Consider the following 20,324-nt stretch of genomic DNA (forward strand, 5'->3'; position numbering starts at 1 on the left):
CACACGACTCCGCGGGAAACCCCTAGAGGGCACCATTTCACCTGAGGTGATATCCTGCTTTGCCTCCCAAATCCTCCACTTTCCTTCCTCCCCTTCAGCCCCCGACCTTACATCCATGGTCGCTCCCGAGGGCCTGAGTTCTGCTGAGCAGAAAGTCAGTCTCCATCCCCAGGAGGAGACCTAGGGCAGTGCCTCCAACAGGCAGAGGGAGAAAGAGGCAGATCCTGGCAGGTCTGCCCTTAGTCTGCAGGAGAGCCCTAGTTGGGTGGGATGGGGCACATCAGTCCTGAATCAGTCCCCACTCTTGGCCTCATCCTTCCAGCTCTTCCCACCTTCCTCGTTCAACCAATCAGTCAGTTCAACGATCATTGATTGAGCAGTTATGGTGTGCAAAGCACTTTACTAAGCAGCTGAAGGAGTATGATATAACAATATGACGGATACATTCCCTTCCCACAACGAGCTAATAGTCTAGAGGGGGAGGCAGAAATTCATTTAAATAAATCATGACTATGGACATAAGTTCTGTATGTCTCTCTTCTTTATACTCTCTCCACCCACTACTGCAGCCTGCAGTCCACTCCTCTCCGCTTCTTTACTGGGTTCCCCACTTCCCTCAGGCCCTGACCTGATCTATTAATCAATCAATCGTAAGGACTGTGCACTTGCTGTATTCAGAGCACAGTAGCGAGCACTTGGAAGTGGAGCTTCCTGTCCCAGTCCTCTCTTTCCCACAACTCCTAGCCAGAGCCCAGAGGTCCTAAGGCAAAGTTCCATCAATGCAAGCAGTGGGCATTGGACTCAGAACCCTGGGGCCGGGGCTGGGGTCCTAACTCCCCCCTCACTTCCCACTGGGGGAGCCCACACCATAAAAAGCAGTGTGACCTAATCAGAAGCATTGTGTTTCCAGCGGAAAGTGCACAGGCCTGGGAGCCACAAATTTGGGTTCTAATCCTGGCTCCACCCCTTGCCCATCATGTGAATTTGGGCAAGCCACTTAACTTCTTTGGGTCTCGTTTTCCTCACCTGTATTATGGGGATTAAGATTGTGAGCCCTAGATGGGACAGGGACTGGGCCCCACTGATGATCTTGTTTAAATCTCAGCCCTTAGAACAGTTTCTGAGACAGAGTAAGCACCTAGGAGCTACAAAGACAAAATAAAGAGAACCAGGGCCTATAGAGACACGTTTCCCCTCTGCCACATAGGTGCCTCCCTGCCTCAGTCTCCCCACCTTTCACAACCCTGGACACCGGGACCAGACTACATATCCACCGCCCCCTCCCTGGCTGCCTATTCTCCTGTTTCTGTGCCCTTGTGGAGCCCAGGTTTGTCGTGGCCCTTTTTCCCATGTAGTTTGTCCCTGAGACTCTGGATCTACCACCCGGCTGCCTTCCCTGGGTGAGCAAAGTCTGCCCTGGACCCCCTCATCCGGGACAGGGAGAACAGGGGGGTAGAAGGGCAGAGGACAACAATACCACGACTCTCCAGAACTTAAAAAAAGTCAGAAAATAAGTCATGTCATTTATTATCTTTTAGTTTGGTGGGGAAATCAGGGAGTGGTTGTCCTGGGATTGTGGGGAAGTGGAAGTTCCCTGTCAAAAAACTCAAAACTGAAGGTCCTCTAGACTCTAAGCTTATTCGGGACAGGGAATGTGTATACCTACTCTGTGGACTGTACTCGCCTGAGCACTGAGTACAGTGTTCTGCACAAATTAAGCGCTCACTAAATATGATTGATAGATTTTAGTTGAAGAGAAACTTAGCACTGAAGCAGAGAGAGGACAATTATTATTACATAATTTCTTAAGTGCTTACTTTGGCTCACTGTTCAAAGCACTGAGGAAGATGCAAGTTCATCAGGTTCAATGCAATCCTGTATCACAGTCTACATAGGAGGGAAAACAGGCTGTGAATCCCCATTTTACAGATGAGGAAACTGAAGCACAGAGAGGTGAAGTGACTTGTCCAAGGTCACACGGCAGGCATCTGGCAGAGTTGGGATTAGAGCCCAGGTCCTCAGAGTCCTAGGCTCCTGCTTTTTTTGACTAGGCCATGCTGCACCTCAGGGCAATCAAATCAGATAAGATTTAGTCGAATTTAATGAGTGCTGACCATGTCCAGAGCATTGAACTAAGCATTTGGGAAAGTGTAATACAGTACTACTGGACAATCTGGGGCAAAGATCATGTATATCTAACCTACTGTACTGTATTTCTCCAAGGGCTTAGTACAGTGCTTGATAAATGCTATTAATTGCATCCTTGAAAGATGTAAGCCAATAACGTCCTAGGTTCAGAGGATGTATCAATCCGAGGTATTTATTGAGCACTTCCCATATGCAGAGCACTGTTCACTGACCTCTTGGGAAAGTGCAATACAACAGAATTAATAGATACATTCCCTCCTCATAATGGGCTTACAGTCCAGAGGGGGAGATAGACGTTAATGTGAATAAATGTCTAGTGTCTAATTTAAAGATATGTACATGAATGCTGTGGGGCAGTGGGGTGGGCTGAATATTAAATGCTCAAAGTGTAATATTGGTCTACACACCAATAACAAGCGTGACAACTGATAATGTTCAGGAATCAGAGGACTTATCAGAGTGAGACTGGTCACTTCACTTGATAACCAGAGTGTCTAAGCTGATAATGTCTATGGATCACCAGAGGTACTGGGGTGTAGGACCGATCAAAACATCAATCCTTAATCTAATCCCTGTTCTACCACTTTTCAGTGGTGCGACCTTGGGTGGTTTACTTCACTGCTCTGTGCCTCAGTTACCTCATCCATAAAATGGGCATTCAGTACCTGCTGTTCCTCCCCTCTTGGACTGTGAGCCCCATGTGGAATATGGACCCTATCCAAACTGATTAGTTGGTCTGCCTCAGCACTTGATGAAGTGCCTGACACATAGTAAGCGTATAATAGATACCTTTAAAATATCACTGTGATCCAAAACTCGCAGACAGAAAGGGAGCAATAAGAATGGGGTTGGAACTGAAAACATGACTTAATACATGAGATGTGCCGAGGAAAGTTGAGGAGAGTAATGAGTTCAGAAGGTAGGAACTTTTTCAAGCCGGTTTCAGGCAGTTAGCATTATAGGCCCAAATAGAAAGAGCAATGTGGTCTGGTGGCTAGAGCACAGGCCTGGCAGTGAGAAGACCTAGGTACTAATCCATGCTCTTCCACGTCTATTGAATGACCTTGGGCAAGTCACTTCACTGTTCTGTGCCTCAGTTTCCTTATCTGTAAAATGGAGATTCAATGCCTTTTCTCCCTTAGTTTGAATGGGATCTCCGTGTGGGACAGGGACTTTGTCTGACCCATTAAACCTTTTCTGCTTACATCTCTGCCCCTGCTCTCTCTCCCTCCCTCCAGGCCCATGTCTCCTCCTGCCTTCAGGACATCTCCATCTGGATGTTTGCCTACCATCTAAAACTCAATATGTTCAAGACTGAACTCCTTATCTTCCCTCCCAAACCCTGCCCTCTCCCTGACTTTCCCATCACTGGAGATGGCACTACCATCCTTCCCATCTCACAAGCCCACAACTTTGGTGTCATCCTTGACTCCGCTTTCTCGTTCACCCCTCACATCCAATCCGTCAGCAAAACATGCCGGTCTCACCTCCACAACATCGCCAAGATACGCCCTTTCCTTTCCATCCAAACTGCTACCTTGCTGGTTCAATAGCTCATCTTATCCTGTCTGGATTACTGCATCAGACTCTGATCTCCCATCCTCCTGTCTCTCCCCATTTCAGTCTATACTTCACGCTGCTGCCCGGATCTTCTTTGTGCAGAAACGTTCTGGGCATATTACTCCCCTCCTCAAACATCTCCAGTCGCTGCCTGTCAACCTACGCATCAAACAAAAACTCCGTACTCTCGACTTCAAGGCTCTCCATCACCTCGCCCCCTCCTACCTCACCTACCTTCTCTCCTTCTACAGACCAGTCCGTACCCTCCACTCATCTGCCGCTAACCCCCTCACTGTACCTCATTCCCGCCATCAACCCATGGCCCATGTCCTCCCCCTGGCCTGGAATGCCCTCCCTCCACACATCCGCCAAGCTAGCTCTCTTCCTCCCTTCAAAGCCCTACTGAGAGCTCACCTCCTCCCACAGGCCTTCCCAGACAGAGCCCTCTTTTTCCTCTCCTCCTCCCCATCCCCCCTCCATACCTCCTTCCCCTCCCCACAGCACCTGTATATATTTTTGTACAGATTTATTACTCTATTTATTTTACTTGTACATATTTACTATTCTATTTATTTTGTTAATGATGTGCATTTAGCTTTAATTCTATTTATTCTGACGACTTGATACCTGTCCACATGTTTTGTTTTGTTGTCTGTCTCCCCCTTCCAGACTGAGAGCCCGTTTTTAGGTAGGGACCGTCTCTATACGTTGCCAACTTGTACTTCCCAAGCGCTTATTACAGTGCTCTGCACGCAGTAAGCACTCAATAAATATGATTGAATGAATGAAAGAAATTCACTGCTGAGAAGGTGAATCCCAATGTCGTGTGGCTGTTCACCAGAAGAGGATAATTCTCCTTTGTGTTCATTATAACACTGAGCATGATTGTCTGCTGCCCTTAGAGGAGGATATGGAGAGTGACCAGAACCACGACCCTCTTGGCTGCCCTCACCTCGGGCATCACACCAGGGGACCGTCCAGGCACGTGGAGGTGTTGGACCTACCGGTGGTGTCTGTGCAAGATGAACACCATGTAGCCACTGGCTCATGAGAACCACAAAGATGAAGCTGTGGAAGGAGAACACCACGGTGAAGAAAGAGTGATGGCCTCTTTGTCACTAACTTTAGTGCAATATTTGAGGTCCAATATAATGTGAACACTACTGCCGTTCTGAGGGAATGTTGTGTTCATCAGCGTATGGAACTCCCTCAGTATACTGAGGACTCAGGACAGGAGGCAGGAGTGGATGATGCCCCTGAGTAACCTGGCTTTGATCCAGGCCCTCCTGGGGGTCTCGAGGCTGATGATGACAGCCTGGAACATGCTCGGGAGGGAGGTCCTGCAGATAGTGAGGCCCCGGGTCACCTGGTACAGCTACATGAGGATTTTGCATCCGACATCATCCAGAAAGTTTATCAGGCCCCAAGCAACAGGGTCTCCATGAGATCAAAGGTGAGGAGGATGATGGTGTTGGCTAAGGCCAGCTGGGGAAGGACTAAAGCAGACGGGCTCAGTTTGTGAGTGGCAGAGACCATGTGGACATAAAATAAGAGGAGAAATACATTTACCAAGACACTGATGATGATCTGGGACAGAATCATGATCCCAAAAGAAAGCCAGGTAACATTCATTGTCTTGAAACGGGAGCTAGAATAAGAGAAGACTTCCTCCTGAGGAGCATCCTGGGAAGGAGGGAGGGAGAGAGAGAGAGAGAGAGAGAGAGAGAGAGAGAGAGAGAGAGAGAGAGAGAAAGAGAGAAAAGGAGAGAGACGTAGGAGGAGGGAGCACACGAGCACACTTTGCAATTTACAATTATTAAGTTTTTATGCCTTGTATCACTTCTCTCAAACCGTTTTTTAAATTGTATTTGTTAAACGTTTAATGTGTCAGACACCGGCCTAAACCAATGAGTTTGAAATGAAAGGTAATGAAGAAAATGATTCTGTTAAGGTCCAGAGTCTAGTGGACCCATCAATCAATCGGTGATATTTATGCATTTATTTATTCATTTCATTGGTATTTGTTATGTGCTTACTAAGTTCTAAGCCCTGGAGTAGAATCAAATCAATCAGGGAGGATAAAGCCCCCATCCCACATGCGGCTCAGAGTCTAAGGTGGAGGGAGAACTAGAAGCAGCATGGCTTAGTGAAAAGAGTTTGGGGCCGGAAGTTAGAGGACCTGGGTTCTAATTCTGGAGCCACCATTTATTTGCTGTATAAACTCGGGCAAGTCATTTCACTTCTCTGATCCTCAGTTACTTCATCTGTAAAATGGGGATTATTATTCTTAGTAATAATAATTATTATTCTTATTAACAGTAATACAGTAATGAAAATACAATAATAACAGTAATAATAATAATAATAATAATTGTACTTGTTAAGTGCTTATTGTGTGCCAAGCACTGTTTTATCTGGGGGGGATACAAGCAAATCAGGTTGGACACAGTCTCTGTCCCACGTGGTCTCACAGTCTCAATCCCCATTTTACAGATGAGGCAACTGAGGCACAGAGAAGTGAAGTGACTTGCCCAAGGTCACGCAGCATATAAATGACAGAGCCGGAATTAGAACCCATGACCTTATGACTCCCAGGCCCATGCTCTATCCACTACATCATTCATTCATTCATTCATTCAATCAGTCGTATTTATTGAGCACTTACTGTGTGCACTTGGAAAGTACAATTCAGCAACAAATAGAGACAATCCTTGTGCACAACAGGCTCATTGTCTAGAAGGGGGAGACAGACAGCAAAACGAAACAAGCAGACAGGCATCAATAGCATCAAAATAGATAAATAGAATCATAGAAATATACAAAATATACACATCATTAATAAAGCAAATAGAATAATAAATATGTACAAATATGCACAAGTGATTTGGAGAGGGGAAGGGGGTAGGGAAGAGGGAGGGAGACGGGGCGATGGGGAGGGAAGATGATCTGGGACAGAATCATGATCCCAAAAGAAAGCCAGGTAGCATTCATTGTCTTGAAATGGGAGCTAGAATAAGAGAAGACTTACTCCTGAGGAGCATCCTGGGAAGGAGGGAGAGAGAGAGAGAGAGAGAGAGAGAGAGAGAGAGAGAGAGAGAGAGAGAGAGAGAGAGAGAGAGAGAGAGAGAGAGAGAGAGAGAGAGAGAGAGAGAAAAGGAGAGAGATGTAGGAGGAGGGAGCACACGAGCACACTTTGCAATTTACAATTATTAAGTTTTTATGCCTTGTATCACTTCTCTCGAACCTACACTCACTCCCTTGGTGACCTCATTCGCTCCCACGGCTTCAACTATCATCTCTACGCTGATGACACCCAGATCTACATCTCTGCCCCTGCTCTTTCCCCCTCTCTCCAGGCTCGCATCTCCTCCTGCCTTCAGGACATCTCCATCTGGATGTCTGCCCGCAACCTAAAACTCAACATGTCCAAGACTGAACTCCATGTCTTCCCTCCCAAACCCTGCCCTCTCCCCGACTTTCCCATCTCTGTTGACGGTACTACCATCCTTCCCGTCTCACAAGCCCGCAACCTTGCTGTCATCCTCGACTCCACTCTCTCGTTCACCCCTCATATCCAAGCCATCACCAAAACCCACCGGTCTCAGCTCCTTAACATAGCCAAGATCCGCCCTTTCCCCTCCATCCAAACAGCTACCCTGCTCATTCAAGGTCTCATCCTGTCCCGTCTGGACTACTGCATCAGCCTTCTATCTGATCTCCCATCCTCGTGTCTCTCCCCACTTCAATCCATAATTCATGCTGCTGCTCGGATTGTCTTTGTCCAGAAACGCTCTGGGCGTGTTACTCCCCTCCTCAAAAATCTCCAGTGGCTACCAATCAATCTGCGCATCAGGCAGAAACTCCTCACCCTCGGCTTCAAGGCTCTCCATCACCTCGCCCCCTCCTACCTCACCTCCCTTCTCTCCTTCTACAGCCCATCCCGCACCCTCCGCTCCTCTGCCACTAATCTCTTCACCGTGTCTCGTTCTCTCCTTTCCCACCATCGACCCCCGGCCCACGTCATCCCCCGGGCCTGGAATGCCCTCCCTCTGCCCATCCACCAAGCTAGCTCTCTTCCTCCCTTCAAGGCACTACTGAGAGCTCACCTCCTCCAGGAGGCCTTCCCAGACTGAGCCCCTTCCTTCCTCTCCCCCTCCCTCTCTATCCCCCCGCCTTACCTCCTTCCCTTCCCCACAGCACCTGTATATATGTATATATGTTTGTACATATTTATTACTCTATTTATTTATCTTACTCGTACATATCTATTCTATTCTATTTATTTTATTTTGTTAGTATGTTTGGTTTTGTTCTCTGTCTTCCCCTTCTAGACTGTGAGCCCGCTGTTGGGTAGGGACTGTCTCTATGTGTTGTCGACTTGTAATTCCCAAGCGCTTAGTACAGTGCTCTGCACACAGTAAGCGCTCAATAAATGCAATTGATTGATTGATTGATTGAGGGAAGGAGGAGCAGAGGAAAAGGGGAGGTTCAGTCTAGGAAGGCCTTCTGGAGGAGGTGAGCTCACTGTAATAAGCCCTTGGAAAGTCCAATTCTGCAACAGAGACAATTAAGTGGCTCCGGGTGCATCCTTGGGGTTACTCCACGTTCTGTCTGGTCCCTGGCCAGGCAGGCCTCTTCCCTGCGGTCCCCTGCCCTGCCCTCTGCTCCCCCCGGAGGGGCGTAGGCACCTACGGGTTCTTGGTGCTGTGCACGATGTGTGGCTGGAAGTGGAAGTAGTGGAAGGACTGGGGGATGCTGGCCAGGTGGAGGTACTTGGGGCCATTGGTGTAGGCCTGGAGCTCAGGCCAGCAGCACGGCAGCTCTTGGCTACTCAGGCAGCACTTCACCTTTCCTCAGGCGGGGTCCAGCTCCAGGCTGGGATGCTGCAGCAGGAAGGCCCGAAGCTTGCCAGGCAGGGAGGGCTCGGCCATGGGTCTGGTTCGATGGTTCTTGAGCTGTCCTTGGGCCCGGCCCACATGGATGTCGGGGCTAAGTATGGTCACCCTGAAGTAGAAGCTCCCATGTTGCTTCTCTGTGAGTGCCATATGGGATAGGTACTGTGTCCAATATGATTAGCTCGCATCTATCCCAGCGCTTAGTACAGTGTCTGGCATATAGTAAGCCCTTACCAAATGCCACAGTCATTATTATTATCATTACTAGTCCAGGGTCTCTCAATTCCCGGGGTCAAGTTCTTTCCCCCAGATTGACAGCAGGGTTTGACTGAAGCCACTCTAATCAATTAACAAATACCTTTAAAAACACAGGTACTAAGTGCTTAGTGGGTGCAGAACACTGTGCTAAGTGTTTGGGAGAATACAATAGACTACAAGACAATAACATGTAAAAACAATAAATTACAAGTACCTTGTGGGAACGTGTCTGCTAATTCTGTTGTACTCTCCCATGTACTTAGTACACTGCTCAGTAAGCACTCAATAAATGCTATCGATTGAATGACTGATTTAGAGTTTAGAAACTTCAGATGGAAGGTGATGCAGTTTGCTCTAAAGGACTGAGGAAGAGGGAGATGGACGAGTGATAGAGAAATGTTCTGAGTTTCAGTTAAAGTCAGAAATTCCCTCTGAGCAGAGTAACTCTGAACCCTGGAATCCAATCGATGGACAGATGGCTCGATCCTACTTACCCATCTCTGACATTCCAGGCAATGAAAAGGGATCTTGCCTGCAGCCACTCTTGGGGAAAGCAAGACTGAGGCAGCCTTTTTCAGTGGCCTTCCTCCTTTCTTCCCTGTCTCACGGGGTGATTAAGATGTGTGTAGCTGAGTGGATCATTTAACATTTATTCCCTCTGACACGCTACTTTAGGACATATCTGGCTCCCTTCCCTGATCTCTAAATCCTTGGACTAGAATGAGCCTAGTAGTCTCCCCTCCATTATCTCTTTCTAACTGAACCCTGTGAGACAGCCCTGGAGAGATCTACCCATGTCAATTCCGAGTCCTGCAAGTTGAAAGGGGATTCCAACTCCATTCCAATGCCTAGCTCTGTCAGGAGGCAAGCCTATGCCTTTAATGCATGCTTGACTCTCTCTCTCTCTCTCTCTCTCTCTCTCTCTCTCCCTCCCTCCCTCTCTCTTTTATGGCGTTTGTTAAATGCTTACTAGGTGTCAGGCACTATACTAAATGTTGGGGTTACATACAAGCTAATCTAATTGGACACAGTCCCTGTCCCACATGGGGCTCACAGTCTTAATCCCTATTTTACAGATGAGGGAACTGATGCACAGAGGAGTTAAATGACTTGCCCAAGGTCACACAGCAGAATGAAGTGGAGCTGGGATGAGAACTCAGGTCCTCCTGAGTCCTAAGCCCTGTGTTTATCCACTAAGCCATGCTGTGCTTTAGGCAATGACCAATCAATCTGCACATCAGGCAGAAACTCCTCACCCTCGGCTTCAAGGCTCTCCATCACCTCGCCCCCTCCTACTTCACCTCCCTTCTCTCCTTCTACAGCCCAGCCCGCACCCTCCACTCCTCTGCCACTAATCTCCTCACCGTGCCTCGTTCTCGCCTGTCCCGCCATCGACCCCTGGCCCACGTCATCCCCCTGGCCTGGAATGCCCTCCCTCCACACATCCACCAAGCTAGCTCTCTTCCTCCCTTCAAGGCCCTACTGAGTGCTCACCTCTTCCAGGAGGCCTTCCCAGACTGAGCCCCTTCCTTCCTCTCCCCCTCGTCCCCCTCTCCATCCCCCCGATCTTACCTCCTTCCCTTCCCCACAGCACCTGTATATATGTGTATATGTTTGTACATATTTATTACTCTATTTATTTATTTATTTTACTTGTACATATCTATTCTATTTATTTTATTTTGTTAGTATGTTTGGTTCTGTTCTCTGTCTCCCCCTCTTGGACTGTGAGACCACTGTTGGGTAGGGACTGTCTCTATATGTTGCCAACTTGTACTTCCCAAGCGCTTAGTACAGTGCTCTGCACACAGTAAGAGCTCAATAAATACGATTGATTGATTGATTGGAATGCCCTCCCTCTGCCCATCCACCAAGCTAGCTCTCTTCCTCCCTTCAAGGCCCTACTGAGAGCTCACCTCCTCCAGGAGGCCTTCCCAGACTGAGCCCCCTCCTTCCTCTCCCCCTCCCTCTCCATCCCCCCGCCTTACCTCCTTCCCTTCCCCACAGCACCTGTATATATGTATATATGTTTGTACATATTTATTACTCTATTTATTCATTTTACTTGTACATATCTATTCTATTTATTTTATTTTGTTAATATGTTTGGTTTTGTTCACTGTCTCCTCCTTCTAGACTGTGAGCCCACTGTTGGGTAGGGACTGTCTCTATATGTTGCCAACTTGTACTTCCCAAGCGCTTAGTACAGTGCTCTGCACACAGTAAACGCTCAATAAATACGATTGATTGATTGATTGATTGATTGACCATCCTTCTTGTAGTTTGTATGTTAAGCCACATTCCGTTTCGAGTCGAAGTCACCTCTTGAGGGTGGAGCTATGGACAAGTCTTCCCTTTTGTGGTTTGTATGTTGTGCCATGCTACATGTCCAGATGAGGACACCTCTTGAGCATGGTGCTATAGGCTACAGTCCTTGATTTATGTGTCATGTTAAAGTCACTTATTGATGGTGGAGCTATGCGAGACCTTTGTCCTATTTTCTCTACTGCATTTGCTCTCACTCTCATAACAACCCCTTAGTATGCTTGTTAGCTGTTTATTTCTACCTTAGCCTATTTCCACCCCTCCTCACATACCTCTACCATTTCCCATCCTAGCCTAGCTTCCCTATCTTGTTTCATTGTCCATCACTCACTCAGTGAGTTAATCAATCACTTAATTGTATTAATTGACTTCTTACTGTGTGCTGAGCACTGTGGGAATAAGACAGAAGGTGACAAAGCAGGCAGGTGGGCACCTAGCAGAGGCCAGTGTCCTAATCAATTTGGGCATGGTTGTCATTGAACCTGAAGACTCAGTAACCTTGCCGTCCATCTTTCTCTATGGGAGAAACCAATCGTCGCCAGTGACTCCCATGTGACCGATCCCAGGGGGTGGGACCCAGCATTCCCTGGGCTAGAAGGGCCCATGACCGCAAGGAGAAGAAGGTTCTACGGCCATTTTAGAAGGGCCCATGACCGCATGGAAAAGAAGGTTCTACCGCCATTTTAGAGGCATTTCCCCACTATCATTCCCCTCAGGGTGGTCTTCATGTCTCAATTCCTCAGGCTATAGATGAGAAGGTTTAGGGTGGGGGGCACCATGGTGTAGCACATGAACACTAGTCGATCCAGGGTCGAGGGGGAATCAGAAACAGTCTTGAGATGAGCAAGGTACCATTTGCTACAAATAAAGTCAAGATGGTGGAGTGGAGCAGGCAGGTGGAGAAGACTTGGGCCCTGCCCTCAGTGAGCATCCTCAGCAGGTCCCAGAAGATGTGGACATAAGACACAAGGAGGGATACGAAGCATCTCGGAACCAAAGTGACACTCACTGCCAGAACACAGACCTCTGCCTGGGTCTCTCCCGGGGACAAGAGTTTGAGCAACTGACGGAGATCACAGAAGAGCTGGTGGATGACACGAGGACTACAGAAGTATTAGTAGAAAGTGACAGCCATATGCATCAGGGTGGAGAGTCCACTGATAAGTCAGGATGCGGCCACCATCTTCTTACAGGCCACCGGTCCATGATGATGTCATAGAGCAGGGGGCAGCAGGTGACCATGTAGTGGTCATAGGACATCGCCATGAGGAAGGCCAGGTCTGCAGGACCAATTATCATGAAGGAAAACACTTGCGAAATGCAGCCCAGGCAAGAGATGGATTGACCATTGCTCAGGGCATTAAAGATGGATTTGGGGACAGGGACAGAGATGAAGCAGAGGTTGAGGACAGATAGGCACCTGAGGAAGAAGTACATGGGGGTGTGGAGGTACCAGGTAGTGGGTGGTAATGACAATGATGAGGTCATTTGAGACCTCTTCTGAAAGATTCAAAGATAATAATACCAAGGTACTTGTCCAGGTTTTCCAAAAATTGCACAGCCAAACCAGATATGCTTCCTGGCACCATGGACATTACGGTCTCCAGTGTGTTGGTGGGACAAAGACTGCAACAATTGTCCTTCAGTTAATAAATCCTACACAAGATCTAAAATGGGATATTAGGAATGGCAGACTGGGAGTTCCCTGTTTGAATGACTGAGTCAAAAAGTAGAATTGTCAGAGTAGTGGTAGTAGTAGAATAATAGTACTAATAGTAGTATAAACTCATCCTCTAGATTGTAAACTCATTCTCTAGACTGTAAGCTCGTTGTGGGAGGGAATGTACCTGTTTATTGCCTTGTACTCTCCCAAGAACTTAGTACAGTGCTCTGCACACAGTATGTGCTCAATAAATATGATTGAATAGTAGTGGTATTAGTAATAGTAGTAGTAGTAGTAGTCGTTGCAGAGCAGTAGTTGTAGTAATAACAATGCTTGTTAAGTGCTTTCTATGTGCCAAGCACTGTTCTAAGCACTGGGGTAGATACAGGATATTTGGGTTGGACAAAGTCTCTGTCCCACATAGGGCTCATAGTCTTATTCTCCATTTTACAAATCAGGTAACTGAGGTACAGAGAAGTGAAGTGACTTAAACATGGTCACACAGCGGACAAGAGGTGGGGCAGAATTAGAACCCACATCATCTGACTCCCAAGCCCGTGCTCTCACCGCTAGGCCACGCTGCTTCCAGTAGTAGTAGTATTTATAAAGTGCATCCCGTGAAGAAAACTATGCTAACACTGGGTACACAGGTGAGATATGCAATCTAAAAATTAAAAAGTCTAGAACTTGAACTCTTCATTCCTCTGAAGCTCACCCTTTATCTGCACCTCCTTCTCAAAGCTCCTGGTTCCTGTTTCTCCTGCCTCGAACTCTCTTCCCACACAAATCTGCTCAGAGCCTTCCTTAAGTCACCCTTTTTAATGTTATTTGATAAGCATTTACCTTGTGTCAAACATCGTTCTAAATGTTGAGGGAGTTACAAGTTAATTATTTGTAGTAGGTTCTCTGACGAACAGGCTCATGCTCTCTCCACTAGGCCACCCTTATCTGTCCCCGACACTGGAGATTCTCCAGAGAGCACAAGAGTTTGTTGGCAAAGGGACACGCAGCCTGAGGACATTTTGTTGTTATGTGTTTGAAGAAGTGCCTGGCTCCTTTCAGAGACCTGGTTCCTCTGAGATCCCAGTGTCCTAGGCTCCTTCTGGATTCTTTACACATCATTGAATCAATGGTATTTATAGAGAGCTAAATATGTGGAGATTACTATACTAAGCATGTGGGAGAGTCCAATACAATAGACTAGGTAAACACGTTCCCTGCCCACAATGAATCCATGGAGTTTATTGAGTGCTTACTGTGTGCAGAGCACTGTATTAAGCACTGGGGAGAGTACAATATAACAGAGTTAGTAGGTCCGTTACATGCCCACAATCAATCCGTAGTATTTATCGAACCTTATGGCACTAAGCACCTGGGAGAATCCAGTACAACATAGTTGATAGACATGTTCCCTACACATTATCAACCAGCGATATTAATTGATTGCTTCTTGTGTGCTGAGCACAGTACTAAGCATTTGGGTGAGAACTATACAACAGAGTTGGTAGACACATTCCCTCCCCACAAGGAGTTTACGGTCTAGAGGAATTAGTCAATGAATGGTATTTATTGAAAGTTTACTCTGTGCAGAGCACTGTAGCAAATGTTCGGGAGAGTACATTGTAACAGAGTTGGGAGACACGTTTCCAACACTTGTTTGTCCAGTTGTCATGTGTATGCAGGTGCAGCAAACAAGGCCGTTATTTCTCAGTGATTGTGATCAAACCCTCTCTGGGAACAAGGCGGGGCCAGGAAAGAGATGAGGAAGAGGACTCTTAGGGCACTTATGCCTCCAAAAACGGAGACCATCAGGTGGAACCAGTAACTCTTGCATCAGGAAAAAGCACCCCTATAAATCTCCCCCGTCGTCCGGCCCCACTGCTGTCCTGGAGTGAGGACCGCCTCCATCCAGGTGCTGCACCACTGTGTGGAATGAATCCTCAGGGGAGCCTGAAACGCTGAACAGCTCTCTCATCTCAACCTGTCAGCCTCTGGATCAGCCTGTCCCTCCAGTGAGTAGTTTTTTCTTTGTGTTTTAGGGCTGTGGCCAGGAGGCCTAGTCTTCTGTGGACCACCCCATTCTTCCACTGGCCTTGGTATTTGTTGTGGAGGAGATCAACAAGGATCCCAGCCTGTTACCCAATATTTCTCTGGGCTTCCACCTCTTCAACATCCACTTCCTGGGGCCGATGGTGTCCAAGAGCTCCTTGGCTCTGATCTCGGGGAGATACAGGATGGTTCCCAACTACAGATATAAGGCAGAGCAGCAGGACAAACTGCTGACTGTCACAGGAGGAATGTCATCAACACTGTCCATGACTAGCTCTTGGCTTCTGGGACTTTATAAGCTCCCCCAAGTGAGGAATCCTGACGACAAGGGTGTCCAGTGCAGGATAGTCAACTGTCCCTGCACCTTAGAGAGAAATCATTCCAGTGGCTACTATCAGCATGGAGAAGTGGTGATCGGAGGACTCTTCTCTCTGGATGTGATTATGAGTCACTTTCGTTCCTTCGAGAACTTCATGGAACGGTCATTTTTCTTTTCCGAGTCCACAGAGGAAGTGTTTATGTTTCCCAGGATGTAGGACAGCAAGGATAGGAGGGGGAGGTGGCACCATTGGATGGGGGAGAAAGGACGGGCAGCCGGCACGAGTGCTGGGACACGGATAGCATTGACGTCTATGGGCAAGGACCAGGGAGCAGACTCCGGATACAGCTGTTCAGGGAACTTCCACCAGTCAGTGGTGTTTATTAAGGCCTTAATGTGTAGCAGAGCACTGAAATGAGCACTCGGAAGACTACGATGTAATTAAAGTAGTGGACACTTTCCCTGCCCTAAGCATTTAATACTAACCGCTTAGTTTAGTGCTCTGCAAACAGTAAGTCCTCAATAAATACCACTGATTGATTGATTGATTACTACGTGTAAGTGATGGAAGAATACAATATATCAGAGTTTGGGAAAGCATTCTGTTCCTGCAAGGACCTCATAGTCCAGAGGACTCAACGAGTCCAGAGAATTTGGTGGAGTCAAAAGGAGATTTCAGAACTATGAATTCTCTCCTTTGCTTTCTCCACTCCTCTAGACTGTAACCTAGTTGTGTGCAGGGAACACGTCTACCAACTCAATTGTATTGTTCTTTTCTGGGCACTTAGTACAATGTTCTGCACACAGTGAGTGCTCAATGATTATCACTGATTGGTTGATCCCTAAGTCAGTATCTATTGCTGTTATGTGATCTGTTGATATTCCTCCTGCTGCTTTCCCTGACTATATTTCCACCCAACTTCACTTTTTGCATCAGGCAGCCATGAGACCACACCCACAACCACTTCCATCTGGATTGGTATATATTGCCCTCTCTCAAGTGCTTAGTACAGTGCGCTGCACACAGAAAGTGCTCTGAGTGATTGACTCATCCAACTAGGAGTCTCCTTGTGGCTTTCCCTGAGAGAGATATGGGGAAGGTTTGAACTAACTTCCCACTTCGCCTGTAGTGCCAGGGGACTTTCTCCTTCCCATCCCTGTCTCACTGCCACTCAACAGTTCAACACCCTTTATTTTTTCCAATGGTATTTGTTAAGCTCTTCCAGGTGCCAGGCACTGTACGAAGCTCCGGGTAGATATGAGCCTATCTGGTTGGACATAGTCACTGTCCCACATGGGGCTCACAGTCTCCATCCCCATTTCACATATGAGATAACTGAGTCCCAGAGGTCCTCCAACTATGAGGCCTGAACTCTTTCCACTACACCCCGACATTTTAATGCTATCTCTCATCCTTCCCATTTACAGATACTTCGCCAAACACTACCAGCATCTCGTGGCCCTGGTGTTTGCTGTGGAGAAGATCAACAAGGACCCCACCCTGTTACCCAATATTTTTCTGGGCTTCCACCTTAACATACACTTCCTGGGGCCGATGGTGGCCGAGAGCTTCATGACTCTGCTCTCGGGGAGATACGGGGTGGTTTTCAACTACAGCTATGAGTCAGAGCATCAGGACAAACTGCTGACTGGCATAGAAGGGATGTCATCAATAGTGTCTATGACCGGCTCTTGGCTTCTGGGACTCTATAAGCTCCCCCAAGTGAGGAATCCTGACGACAAGGGGCAGACAAGCATTAGTGTGTTATTCTCATTGTTGTTGTTTCATTTTATTTGTTAAGCACTTACCATGTGCCAGCCACTGCACTGAGCACTATCACATGTACATTCTGAGGCCAGAAAGTTCCCTCAAGGAGTCAAAGTCAATGAAATGGACTGGTGTTTTTGCCCAGAATGGTATAGACAGTCTCCCTGAAGACTGTAAGCCCTTTGTTAGCACAAGCCTGTGTCCAGCTCTGTTGTACTCCTCCAAGAGTGCTGTGCAGGGCTCTACACCTAGTTAGCACACAGTAAATACCATGGATTGATCAATTGATTTGGGAACACGGGATAATGATGTCTGTCTGTCTGCATGCCCATTCCAGAATACCCTCTTCCTTGGCTCTGTCTCTTCCATAGATCCCCCATGGCCCTGACTGCCCCTCTCTCAGAGATAAGGCCCGGTTCTCATCTCTCTATCCGATTTCTGTTTGTTTCTCAGATCAGCCCTCAGTGATGTTCCGTCACATTAAACATTTTAATTGGGTCTGGATCGGCCTCCTGGTTACCAGTAACATTCGAGGAGAGATGTTTGCTACAGTCCTAACAGGGGAGATGGCCAAGAATGGCATCGGTGTGGCTTACATTAAAAGAGTTGACGAATTCTTTACTGAAAGTACACTCCAGACTGAGTGTGACCACAGACAAATTGATACATCGTCGGCAAATGTGGTTGCTGCCTATGGAGATACATTCTCTTTACTGACAATTGTATATTGCATGGACAAAAGCCCTATTCTCAGGAAAGTCTGGGTCACCATATACGATGGGATTTGATAAACAATGCCCCTTTCAGAGATAACACCTGTTTCCAAGGCTCCTTGTCATTTTCAGTCCATAGGAAGGAGATTCCAGATTTCATTCATTCATTCATTCAATCGTATTTATTGAGCGCTTACTGTGTGGAGAGCACTGTTCTAAGCACTTGGGAAGTACAAGTTTGCAACATATAGAGACAGCCCCTACCCAACAGCGGGATCATAGTCTAGTAGATTTCGAACGGACCCTGAACCCTTGGAAAATCCACAGAATGTGTTTCTATGGTCTACCTGGCTGTGGGCCTTTGATTGTCCAGATCCACTTAGATCTGCTGCCCTGAGACGAAAACAGTACATTGGAGAATATACCCTTGGACTTCTGGGACATAAACCTATCTCTTCAGAGTTACAATGTGTGCAGCGCTGTGTACACCATAGCTCACGTCCTACCCCAAGAGACCTGTGCTGCGAAGGACATGGAGACATCGGGAGATGGACCAGGTCAGGTCTCTCATCCATGACAGGTAATTCTCCCCTCCCTCCATCCATTAGGCCACGCTGCTTCTTCCGTGACTTCAGTCGCTGATGTCTCCCTCTCTTTCCAGCTCCACTCGTCCCTGAAGAAAGCTGGGATCCACTCTGGTGTCGGTGAGCATGTCCATTTTGATGACCATAGCTGGGTGACCAGTAGGTTTGACATCCTGAACTATCAGATTTTACAGAACAGCAGCAAAGCCTATGTCAAAGTGGAAGAGTTCATGACCCTGGCCCCAACTGGCCAAGATTTCATCATCAGTGAGGTGAGGATAACGTGGGATGGGAGCTTTTCTCAGGTAAAGAAGGTGGGGTAGCAGGAGAAGGAGGAGAAAACGAAGGAGAAGGAGGAGGAGGATACGATCTGTATCTTCTGACAAACGGCCTTTTAATTGGTCCTCTCTGTGGCCGTTTCTGCCATATTGGCTAAGACCATCAGTATGGTCCTGGCCTTCAGGGACACCGGGCCTGGGGGGCAGAATGAGGCCATGCCTGGGGCTCAGGGCACCTTCCTCCACTGTCTGTGTCTGCTCCCTCGTCCAAGTGGGCATCTGTAAAGTTGGGCTGGGAACCTCCCCCTCATTCCCTATATGGACGTGGCACCTGAGGCCGGGATCATTGTCGTCCAGTGAAACGAGGGCTCTGCCATCACCTTCTAGTGTGTCCTGAGGTCATGGGGCTCCTGGCCCCGGTCAGCCTCATGGTGGCCTTCCTGGCCAGGAAACTGATGGACAATTTCAAAGAGGCCAATTCATGCTTATGTCCACTCCACCCTCAGTCCCTCAGCCCTTCTGTCAGTCAGTCAGTCAATTGTATTTACTGAGTACTTACTGCGTACAGAGCCCTATACTAAACCTTTGGAAGAGTATAATATAACATTAATTAATTCATTAATTCATTCATTTAATCATATTTATTGAGCGCTTACTGTGTGCAGAGCACTGTACTAAGCGCTTGGGAAGTACAAGTTGGCAACATATAGAGAGGGTCCCTACCCAAAAGCGGGCTCACAGTCTAGAAGGGGGAGACAGACAACAAGACAGAACATATTAACAAAATAAAATAAATAGAATAAATATGTACAAATAAAATAAATAAATAGAGTAATAAATGCGTACAAACATATATACATATATACAGGTGCTGTGGGGAGGGGAAGGAGGTAAAGCGGGGGGTGGAGAGTGGAGGAGGGGGAGAGGAAGGAGGGGCTCAGTCTGGGAAAGCCTCCTGGAGGAGGTGAGCTCTCAGTAGGGCTTTGAAGGGAGGAAGAGAGCTAGCTTGGTGGATATGCGGAGGGAGGGCAATCCAGGCCAGGGGGATGACGTGGGCCGGGGGTCGACGGCGGGACAGGTGAGAACGAGGCACAGTGAGGAAATTAGTGGCAGAGGAGAGGAGGGTGCGGGCTGGGCTGTAGAAGAAGAGAAGGGAGGCGAGGTAGGAGGGGGCGAGGTGATGGAGAGCCTTGAAGCCGAAGGTGAGGAGTTTTTGCCTGATAACAGGCAATATAACAGACACATTCCCATCCCACAGCATCCATATCCGTAACTGATTTTAATGTCTGTCTCCCCCTATGGCCTGGAAGCTCCTTGTGGACAGGGAATGGGTCTTTCAACTCTGTTATATTGTATCCTGTCCAGTGTTTGGTACAGTGCACTGCGCATAGTAAGCGCTCAGTAAATGCCACTGTTTGATTGGTTGATTGAGAAGGTGTCATTGGATGAGATCCCAGATTGTCATCTTGTACTCCAAGGCGGTAGGGCTGTAGAAATGGATGAAATGAAATCATGAGATTTCTTCCCTTTTGCCTTTAAAGCCCTCAATCGGCTCGCCCCTTCCTATCTGATCTGACTTATGTCCTTCTCCAGTCCAACCTGTACAGTCCACTGCTGTAGCATCAGTTTATGCACTGTACCTCGGCCTCATCAATCTCGCAGACTATCCCCACCCACACGCCCTCCCTCTAGCCTGGAACTTGTTCCCATTCCATATAAACCAGAACACCACTCTCCCTACATTTAAAGCCTTAATGAAGTCAC

General features: G+C 47.6%; 1 protein-coding gene across 1 annotated transcript; it reads left to right on the forward strand.

Annotated features, from left to right (window-relative positions):
* The first annotated feature begins 12,773 nt into the window (after positions 1–12,773).
* Positions 12,774–17,702, forward strand: LOC119948778 (vomeronasal type-2 receptor 26-like). The gene is given in 5 exon segments (XM_038770273.1): positions 12,774–12,800; positions 14,961–15,397; positions 16,646–16,940; positions 17,357–17,583; positions 17,585–17,702. Coding segments are annotated over 5 exon segments (1,104 nt in total).
* The last annotated feature ends 2,622 nt before the right edge of the window (positions 17,703–20,324 follow it).

Source organism: Tachyglossus aculeatus, chromosome X3 (genome assembly GCF_015852505.1).
Source record: "Tachyglossus aculeatus isolate mTacAcu1 chromosome X3, mTacAcu1.pri, whole genome shotgun sequence".
NCBI classification, from domain to species: domain Eukaryota; kingdom Metazoa; phylum Chordata; class Mammalia; order Monotremata; family Tachyglossidae; genus Tachyglossus; species Tachyglossus aculeatus.